Source organism: Nicotiana sylvestris, chromosome 6, assembly GCF_000393655.2.
Source record: "Nicotiana sylvestris chromosome 6, ASM39365v2, whole genome shotgun sequence".
Taxonomy (NCBI): domain Eukaryota; kingdom Viridiplantae; phylum Streptophyta; class Magnoliopsida; order Solanales; family Solanaceae; genus Nicotiana; species Nicotiana sylvestris.
In genome coordinates this window covers 106057680-106068479 of record NC_091062.1, presented here as the reverse complement: position 1 = coordinate 106068479, position 10800 = coordinate 106057680, and the positions used below count along the sequence as shown (strand labels likewise).

The 10800-nt window shown below is 39.9% G+C and overlaps 1 protein-coding gene across 1 annotated transcript; it reads right to left on the bottom strand.

The window, feature by feature from the left end:
• Positions 1-5979: 5979 nt before the first annotated feature.
• LOC138871062 (uncharacterized) lies at positions 5980-7920 on the bottom strand. The gene is made up of 4 exons (XM_070148913.1): positions 7405-7920; positions 6956-7284; positions 6542-6669; positions 5980-6236 (listed from the first exon to the last, which is right to left on the bottom strand). Exons 1-4 carry the CDS (start codon positions 7918-7920, stop codon positions 5980-5982), a joined length of 1230 nt encoding a protein of 409 aa, XP_070005014.1.
• Between the last annotated feature and the right edge of the window lie 2880 nt (positions 7921-10800).

The window sequence follows — 10800 nt, the reverse complement described above, 5'->3', positions numbered from 1 at the left end:
CCTGGCATAGATCCATTTGTCATTTTGGCAAACAGTGTTGATGATGAGATTCTTCGCGGAGAAGGCCAGGCTTGAATTCATGCTTGACCACATTGTCAGGTTATATCTGCCCTTTAATCATCGAGGCCTGCTAACTCTGAGGTGTCGTTCGTCCACGCCCTTCGTTGTTAACGATGATGATGGCAGGGATCGGGAGTGGGCTAGTTGGATTATCTGGGTCCGGACGACCGATATCATCCCTGTGGAATTTTTGCCATTTCCCGAAGGGTGGAATTATGCACGTGAGTGAGGCGTTTTGGCACTTTTTTAGATTCCACACATAGAGAAATAAGCTGAATAATAATGTTGTTTCCCTTGCTGTAGTGACTTCATGGATGCCGGGTGAGGTTCCTGACCTGCTTGGCTGGGTTCGGAGGCTGGTGACCTATTCATCATTCGATGAGCACAGATGGCGAGTTGTACTCCGTACTAGATGGGGAGCGCGGTACCAAGGTATGTGCATATGTTGTATTCGTCCTGCCTTTGTATACCCGAGGTAACCCTTTCCCCTTCCGTTCGTGCCCTCTACAGATGTCGGGCGATTCCTTGGGGTGGGTCAATGTTCTTCTGAAGAGGGGATGGAGTAATCGGCTTCCAGGTCGAGTCGCGATGGCGATAAGAGAGATCGGCACCTGTGGTGTGATGGAGCCTTAAGCGACACTGGTCGGGCTCACTTTTCTGGGGAAAGGGAGTCACGTGAGTCTGCTTCTCCCGGAGTGCCCGATTCCCAGCCAGCGGTTCCTTTGAGCGAACATGCTATGCCATGGTCGGTTCTTCCAAGGCCTCAGGGGTAGGACCAATAGGAGTGTTCCGACTTCGAGGAAGTCCGTCGGCTTCACCTTGTGGTGAGTTTTATGTACGGTTTCCTTGTATCCTGTGTCCTCCTTCATCTATTGAATCTACCTCGTGTAGGCCTGTGATGGGCTCAGGTCTGAGCTATTCCGTCAAGGGGTCAAGCTTCAGAAAATTCTAGGTGAGGGCGAATCTCTCGGGCTCCTTAGCGAGGAGAAGGAAGTTGAGCTGCTGCATTGCCGATATGAGGCGTACTGGAGCTCAAATTATGAGAGCTATTTGATGGAGCAGGTAACTTCCTGTAGTGCATGTTTCGCCCCCTTCTAACCTTAAGGCTAATTCCCTTCTGCCGTATCAGCTGCAGAAAAAGTCAGAGGCTTTGGAGTACCTCAAGAGCGATGTCAATCACATCACAGTTGCTTGCAAGGAGCTAAGGGCTCAGGTGCAAGCTCGAGTAATGTTTTAAGCGTCAATATCACACAAGAGGGGGAGGGGTGATTTGTGTGGTACTTCTAGGTGTTCTAACTACTACTATTTGCGGAATAATAAGTACATAAAATAAAGAACATAGAGATTTTTACATGGAAAACACTTGGCTCAAAAGGTGAAAAAACCACGACCTACTACTTAGTATGATTTTCCAAAACTTCCAGTAAAATCACTGAGCCAAAACTGCATTTACAAAAACTCTTTGTAAACCTAAGGATTAACTCTAATCCCGTTGTGGAACACAATATCCCCTGTTGCGACAACTTCAAGTTAGCTATAACTTGAACACTCTAGGTACCTAATACAATTGCTTCTATGAAAGCTGAAAGGTACAACTTTAAACCACCTACTATTATTGAACTAGAATAAAAGATAGACACAATGGAACTAATTCTTCTATCTAGTTCAAGTAGCTTCAGGAGTGCACACACAAATCACGCATAAATTGCTTGCAAAATTGCCTTGCTCTTTTGCTCTCAATTTAGTTTAACTTCTGTGTATGTGCATTACCTGTAAAAGAGAACAATCACTGTCATTTAATAGATTAGTAATCAGAGTTTGATTGGGACTCAATTGCTCATCTTCTATCGTAGAAAAGTTCATGAAGATCTCAAACTCTAACACTATCTTTTATCTGGATTCTATTCTCTTCATATAAGGAGACTTTTTCCCCTTATCTAATATGCACCCTTTTCGATCAGATCAAGAGATATTGCTGCTTGATCAGTAGGACTTATCTCTTTCACGTGCATCTCACATGTATAGGTTGATCATGACTGTGCTTCACAAGATGGACCTGTCCATGACTGAGTTCATTTGTCATTCTTCAAAACTTCACCTAATCTTAGGCCAACAAATTCCCCCTTTTTGATGATGACAAACTCTATGCTTTTTACTTATTTTGGAACCTGTAGGAACTCATCATAACCATCAACACTAAACTTAGAAAATTCACTTATAATCAAGGACCAGGTTAATTAGGTTATAAATATCACATATTTTCAGAATATGTAAAGCACAATATCTCTTCCTTCTTTTGGCATCATCCAAAAGTTGAATACGAAGTGTGATACCCAGATTTTAATTAATACTCATGGCCACTAGGGCAACTGCAAGTGCAATCATGGTGAAATCATCAGTAATCAACAAACATATTTAAACTATCATGGACAGATTAATCATTGATCAAGAGAGAAACAACAATTATCATTGATAGAGATATGTTGCCACCTACAATCCAAAAAAAAAACATTCAAACCATGAGCAAAAATAGAAAAATCCCTAATCTGGGTCACTGGGGGTACTGAACAAGTTCAGGAGACAGAAGCTATGAGTCCTAAAGCTTGGAGAAACTGGAGGGTTGGGTTTGAGTTTTGAAAAGATTCAACATGTTCTGAAGAATTCCATCATTCTTCTCTTTTCCTTTGGCAAGCTCAGTTCTGAGACCATCCCTCTCAGTTTCCACTTCCACCACACGAGCCTTGAGCCTAGCAATTTCAGCATCATTGGCTGCACATTCCTAAACCGGAGTCCTAACTTTGCTGTTGATGGGTGTCTTCTGGGATGAACCAGGTTCAATTGGGATGACATTGACTGGATAATCACAGGCAAGAAGAGTTTTGATGCCAAAGTGTTCCTTGCTAGGGGCCATTTCCCATTTCTTCAGAGGCACATTTAGCTTGTCCAGAACTGTGGTTAGTATAAAGCCATATGAAGTAGCATGAGCCTTGGAGCCATTTATGACCCTGTCTAGCAGTTTGATAATGAAGGCATGCCAGTTGATTTGCTTTCCTCTCTCTAGACACTCCATAAAAACCAGATCCATGTAGTTAGCAGTGTGCCTTCTCTCCCGTCTGGGCAATAAGCAGTTGTTGACAAATTCAAACACAACCTTGTTCTCAGGCCGTATCTCACTTTTCTGCACAGCCGTGGCTTCATTCACCTCTTTTGAATCACAAAACTTCTTGGTGATTGCAAGGGTAGTAGGGAGGGAGTCCAGGCATGGCCACCTTCGCCTTGTATAGTCATAAAACCCTTCAGAGGGTATGTCCAGGACCTCTCCCAGTTTTTCCGCATCAAACTGAACTTAGACTCCTTTCACCAGGCTACTGACAACTCCATCCTTAATAGCCGCATTGGCCATAAATTCAATCACCTCTTTTCTGGCTAGTCTTCCATGCATCTGAATGACCATGTCCTTCCATCCCTGAGGAGCTAAGACATCCACCAATATCATCATTCCTGGTTCCACTAGGTCCTTCAACAGTCTACCCTTTAAAATCTTTCTTCTGCCAAAAATGGCAAGCTTGTCCTGTTCCTTCTCAGAATCATTTTCTTTTTCTTCTCCTTTCCAGTCATCATCACATAAACCTTTGATTGTTTGGTTTTCACTGTAGATCTTGTCCTCTTGGCTAGTGTGGGTTCGTCAGTCACAAGCACAGAGGAAGACTTCTTGGAAGAGGTCTTGGGCTTTTTAGGCTTGAGTGTAGGAACCTCCACTGTTGTACCCCTTTCTTGATGGACCAGTTCCATCTCTTCTTCCTCAACAGCCTCTGAGGATTCTGCAATCTTTCACTTTCCTTTATATTTTCTCTTTTTCTTACTTTCTTCTAAGGCCCTTTGTAGATCAGTTTCACTCTGTTTCACCTTGCTTCTTGTGGCTCTACCACTTGGCAATGAGTAGGCAGTAGGTGTTGGGGATGAAGCCTTTCTTTTTTTGGAAGGCTTAGGAACATTTGGGGCTTTTGTTGTGGGAGTTCTATGTTTCTTTAGGTCATAGCTTGCCCCAACCTTTTACAGTAGATCAACTAGGGTCTCTTCAGTAGATGGAATAGGTTTATCTCTCTATGTGCTTATATGAACCAAACCCCTCAGCAGCATCCCCAGAACCACTTCCACCTAACTTCATGCCACTCTCTTCTACCCTTTTATGTTCAACCCCGTAGATAGAACACACTACACCTTTCCTAATTACCATCTCTTCACCACATGCACCCTCTCTCTCTTTTTCTTTTTCAAAATTCTTTTTACCTCCACTCCTACGTATCCCAAACAATTCAACATCCCTAATTGGTCCAACCAGAACAAACATAGTCTCTAGATTTTCAATCATAGATGAACTTACCTCAGAAGGAGATTCTTGAATCTTTTCAGAGTCAGAAGGCCCATATCCTCCCCCGTCAGTAGCGGATTGATAGGATTCAGACTCAAAGCTGGAGGAATTTGGAAGTTGGCTTTCTTTGATTCAGACTCAAAGCTAGAGTCGGAATTTGGAACTTTCCTTTCTTTCAATTGGCTTGCTTTCAACCTTTCATTTAAAGCCTTCCTTAGAGCCCTAGATGCTACAGTCTTTCGAGCAAGCATTTTCACCATTTGTAGTCTAGGTTTTGGAGATGCACTAGGGGGAGTAGATGAGGATGAATTGGAAGAAGATGGTGGTGGAGGAGTTCCAGGATTGTCTTGTGGGTTATACATGATTGTAGGTTTTTTGAGAGAATTTGGGAATTTTGGAGAAGAGGGCAAGTGAAATTGAAAAAATGTTTTTGACGGTTTAAAATTATGATGAAGGTAGGAGAGTTGATGTGTATTTAAAGACAAATACACATTTAATAAGTAACGACAACCTTTTGCAGTGGTCAATTAGAGGTATAATCAACCTGAAATTTTGATTTTGAATCATCGATTTGGCTTCCCTAGATATTAAGCAAAAACTAAGGCTTAGAGTTCTAGGTGGACAGAACTGAATCAATGCTAGCAGATAGAATTTTCTAGGAATTTGACAAGTATAGGACTTTTTCTTGTGATTGAATTATTAATCTTTCTAATTGTGTAGAGTATCGAAAACATACTTAAGCTTTCATATGAACCCATATTGATGAACCAGGTTCTTCATTTAGAACTCTCTTAAACATGGCTCAAATGCCATAATAGAGAAAATTTTGTAAGAGATCAGTGAGTCATATAAACACATGTCACAGGAGTATAGTAATTTAAGTATGAAGCTGAGTAAGAATTAATCTATATATTTACACAAGTTCAGAATTCCTAGCCAATTTTTTTTTCATTGTGCATTTTGAGCTGGACCTATTAGGTGATCTTAATCATCCCTAATTGAAACTTGTTCCTCTCAAAGTTTTCTCTACTCAATGTTTTAGTGAAGATGTCAGCAATTTGCTTATCAGTAACATAGAATTCTATGGAGATCAATCCTTTCTCATATTTATCTATTAAGTAGTGGTGTCTAACATCTATGTGCTTAGTTCTTTTATGATGAACAAGGTTCTTTGTCATACTTATAGCACTAGTGTTATCGCAGAATATAGGAATGCAACCAACTTCAATGCCAAAATCTACCAGCTGCTGTTTGATCCATAATAATTGAGCACAACAAGATGCAGCAGTAACATATTCAGCCTTAACATTGGATAAGGCCACTGAATTTTTCTTTTTAGTAGCCTAGGATACAAGACATGAACCAAGAAAGTGAGCCATACTGGAGGTGCTTTTGCTATCCACAAGGAAATCAGCATAATCAGCATCAGCTTATCCTACTAGATTGAAATTACTACTTTTGGGATACCAAAGACACAGATCAGTGGTGCCTTCCAAGTATGTTAGTGTCCTTTTGACAGCAATCAAGTGAGACTCTTTTGGATTGGCCTAGAAGTGAGCACAAAGTCCTACACTAAAGATTATGTCAGGTCTATTAGCAGTAATATACAAGAGTGAACCAATCATACCCCTATACAACTTTTGATCAACTGATGAACCAGGTTCATCAATGTCTAATTTTGTGGCAGTTGCAATGGGCGTGTATATTTCCTTTGATTCCTCCATTTTAAACTTTCTGATAAGCTCTTTCGCATACTTCCGCTGATGGATCATGGTTCCATTTTGGATTTGTTTGATATGTAAGCCTAAGAAGAAGTTAAGCTCACTCATCATACTCATTTCAAACTCACTCCCCATTAATTTTGCAAAATCCTTACTTATCTTATCAGTGGTGGCCCCAAAGATTATGTCGTCAACCTATATTTGTACCACAAGGAGTTCCTTACCTTTTTCCCTTAAGAATAATGTACAGTCAATTTTACCTCTTTTGTACCCATGTTTAAGCAAAAATTTGGACAGTCATTCATACCACGCTCTTGGATCCTGCTTGAGTCCATAGAGAGCCTTGTCTAATTTGTACACATGTTTAGGACATTCCTTTCTCTCAAACCTTGGAGGTTGTCACTTCTTCTTTCAGGTGACCATTCAGGAAGGCACTTTTTACATCCATCTGATGAAAAGTGAATTCCATGTGTGCTGTAAAGGATATGAGGAGTCTTACTGCCTCTAGTCTTGCAACTGAAGCAAACGTTTCATCATAATCTATGCCCTCCTCTTGGCTGTAACCTTGGACCACTAGTCTTGCCTTGTTTCTTGTAACTATTCCATCTTATCAAGTTTGTTTCTGAAAACTCATTTTGAACCAATAACTGATCTGTCCTTGGGTCTTGGAACTAGATGCCAAACTTGACTTCTCTTCAACTGATTGAGTTCATCTTGCATTGCATTCACCCAATCTGCATCATGCAAAGCCTCAACAACATTTTTAGGTTCAATAAGAGATAAAAAGGCATCAAAATCACACAGATTCTTTAATTGTGATCTAGTTTTGACTCCAGATGTCGGATCAATGATAATGTTCTCAATATGATGAGAACTTTGATACTTGTGAGGTTTCACAACCAACTGGTTTCTGCTAGATGTTTCTCCCATGTTCTGTTGCTGAGGAACAGGGTCATGAACAAGTTCTTTTAGAGGGTTTGTTTCAATTCCTCTTCGATCACTTCCCTCTGTCAGGTTGCCCTGAATGGAAGAACCTGTTCCATCACATGTTCCTTCTTTTGGTTCCACTTTAACTTGTGTTGAGGCTTCAGTCAAATCCTTTACCAATACAATGGATTCATCTTCATATTCCTGTCTCTCAGAAAGAATGTTAGTTTAATCAAACACTACATGCACACTTTTTTCTACACACAAAGTTCTTTTATTGAACACTTTATATGTTTTGCTATGTGAAGAATATCCCAAGAATACTCCCTCATCACTTCTGGGATCAAACTTACCTAAGGAGTTTTTTCCATTATTTTGCACAAAACACTTGCATCCAAATGCCCTAAGATGGGATATATTTGGTTTTCTCCCTTTAAGTAACTCAGAGGGAGTCTTCTCTACAAGAGGTCTAGTCATGCATCTATTGACAATGTAACATGCAGTGTTCACAGCCTCTGCCCAAAAACTGTTGGGAAGTTTTCTAGAAAAAAGCATAGTCCTAGCCATGTCATCAAGAGTTATGTTCTTTCTTTCAACTACTCCGTTTTGTTGAGGAGTCCTAGGGGCAGAGAAGTTATGATTTATACCATTCTCATCACAGAATTCAGCAAACTTAGCATTTTCAAATTGAGTTCCATGATCAGACCTAATGGATGCAAGTTGGTTTCTAAATTGTTTCTGAGTTTTTCTAACAAAAGCAATAAACATGCCAAATGCTTCATCTTTAGATGTTAGAAATAGTTTCCAGGTAAATCTAAAATAGTCGTCAACAAGTAACATTACCTATTTCTTTCCACCTCTGCTTATGGTTCTCACTGGACCACAAAGATCCATATGGACCAGTTCCAACGACTTGGTTGTGCTTAACATTTTCTTGCTTTTGAAAGATGATCTTACATGCTTCCCCCTAACACAGGCCTCACAAACTTTGTCTTCCTTGAACTTGATGTTAGGTAACCCTATCACCAATTCCTTAGAGACTAATTTGTTTAGCTGATTCAGACTAGCATGACCATGTTTTTTGTGCCACAGGAGGGGATCATTATCCAACACACTTAGACAGGTGAGTTCATTTTCTTAAAGAGTAGACAAATCTACAATGTAAATATTGTTAACTCTTTTTCCCTGCAAAACAATCTTGTTAGTGGTAAGGTTAATTACAAAGCATTTAGTAGAGGTAAATGCTACAAGGTTACCTTAGTCACACAGTTGTGACACACTGATCAGGCTGTATTTCAAGCCATCCATCAAGTAGACATTCTCAATGGAGTGAGAATTTGTCTTACCTACCTTTCCAACCCAAATAATCTCACCTTTATTTCCATTTCCAAAGGAGACATTACCTCCCTTTAGGTCGTCAAGTGAAAGGAACTGGTTCTTGCTTCCAATTATATGTTTTGAGCAGCCATTATCCATGTACCATATTAGGCTAATTCCCTTCACTTGGACCTACAAAAAGAAATCAAGGGTTAGCCTTAGGAACCCAAACTAGTTTGGGTCACTTTCTATATGCAAATTGATAAATCAAATTCCTTTTAGCCCACCCAGGCAGCCTATTTTTCTCTCGAGCAAAAGCTTTGTTCTTTTGACTGGCCTTTTCTTTTGCATCACATTCATTTTTGTAATGGTTAGTCTTGCCACAGTGTGTGCAGATTTTGTTCTCAGGAAGAGTGAGGTACTTGCTTTTAGGGTCCCACTTAGGTTCTTGAGTCCCATAGCCAAGTCCTCTTTTGTTTCTACTGTGATGTTCTTGTAGCCAGGAAAGTACATCAAAAGCCTTGTTTCATTTGCAAGTTTAGTCTAGTTCATGTTTTACCTTCCCTAGATCTTCTTTTAAGACTTTTATCTGCTCATCCTTCCTATACAACTCATCCTTCATTTTTCCTAAGTTTTCTTCTAGAGTGAGATATGTATGATCATCTTTCTTCTTACATGTTCTTACTTTCAGTTTTAAGTTCTAAGACCTAAGTTCTAGGACACTGTTGTCAAGTTCAAGAACCTGGTTCTTCAACTCAGCGTTTTTACTATCACTCTCATTATCCCTAGAATCTAGATTTTTGCACTTGGCTTTTAGGATCACACATTCCCTAGACATTTCTTCCTTCTCATTGTTAATTATCTTAGACTCATCAATGAAGTCTAGCAATAGCTTAGACAACCTTTCTTTAGACAGGAATTTAACATTGTCTTTAAGATGAAGGATACTTACCTCTTGTTCATCATCTGATTCTGCTATGGCCATAAGTGCTTGTTCATCTCCAGCTTCATCATCTGAGTCCTCATCTGATGTTTCTCCCAAAGCAGCAACCATAGCCTTTGTTGATCCTTTGTTCCTTTTTGGTTGAACTTGTTCCTTCTTCCTGTTCCTTTGTTTAGCCCTTTCCTTCTTCCACTCAATTTCCCATTAAGGACAGTCCTTGATCATGTGAGTAGTCTTACAACATTTGTACCAGCCCTCGTTGGTCTGTTTCTCAAGATCCCTTGGTTTGTTGAAGGTTGTACCTCTTGAAGAACCCCTTCCTCTCATCAGCTACTTTTTGAAGTCTCTTGTAATCATGACCATTTCATCATCCTCCCGATCTGAACCTTCAACTATTCTGAGAGACAGACTTTTTTCCTTCTTGGGTGCATCCATTTTCATGGTTTGCCTTCTTAGTTCATAGGCAATGTGTTTTCTAATCAGTTCATCTAGTTTGAGGGTAGCAATATTCTTTGATTCCTGAATAGCAGTGATTTTTCTTTCCCAAGAAACTGGCAGAACCCTTGTCAAAATCTTCTCAATTTTGTCTTCTTCAAGAATAACCATTCCAAGAGACTTAAGTTCATTTGTCAGTGTGGTGAACCTTGTATATATATCCTAGATGGTTTCTCCTTCCTTCATGGTGAAATTATCTTAATTAGAATACAACAATGTTCCTCTGGACCTCTTCACTTGAGGTGTTCCTTCATGGGCCACTTGCAAAGTGTCCCAGATTTCCTTAGAGTGGTACAACTTTGAGTTCTACTGTACTCGTCTGGACCTAGTCCACACACAAGCCATTTCTTGGCCTTGGCATTCTTCTCCCATTTCTTCAAATTTTCAACAGTGCAGTCAGCTTTTGTCTTTGGCACATCTACTCCTTCAGCATTCTTCTTTGTAGTTGCTAGAGAACCATCAGTGACTATATCCCAGAGTTCATAGTCTTCTCCTATGATGTGATCCCCATCATATTCTTCCACCAATAATAGTATTGACCATTAAAAAGAGGAGGCCTAGCAGTAAATTGCCCTTCCTAGTTCTCAGGTGGTGCACTCATTTTGATCTTTTCCTAAGGTGTTAGCCTCTTCAAGGATAACCCGCTCTAATACCAATTGATGTTTTAAGCGTAAATACCACACAAGAGGGGGGTGATTTGTGTGGTACCCAATTTTCGTTATAGAAGAACCTGGTTCATCTAGGTGTTCTAACTACTATTGTTTGCGGAATAATAAGTACATAAAATAAAGAACACAGAGATTTTTATTTGGAAAATACCTGGCTCAAAAGGTGAAAAAACCATGACCTACTACCCAGTAGCATTTTCACAAACTTCCACTAAAATTACTGAGCCAAAATAGCATTTACAAAATCTCTTTGTAAACCTAAGGATTAACTTTAATCCCGTTGTGGCACACAGAATC

What these genes read in the sequence shown, in the direction of transcription:
- LOC138871062 (XM_070148913.1), bottom strand. Translation starts at nt 7,920, where the DNA reads ATGTTACTTGTTGACGACTATTTTAGATTTACCTGGAAACTATTTCTA. An exon ending in ATCCCAGAAGTGATGAGGGA is followed by an intron (nt 7,285 to 7,404) that starts GTATTCTTGGGA and finishes TCTGAGAGACAG; the next exon opens with GAATATGAAGATGAATCCAT. An exon ending in AAGAAGTGACAACCTCCAAG is followed by an intron (nt 6,237 to 6,541) that starts GTTTGAGAGAAA and finishes ACTTCTTCTTAG; the next exon opens with GCTTACATATCAAACAAATC.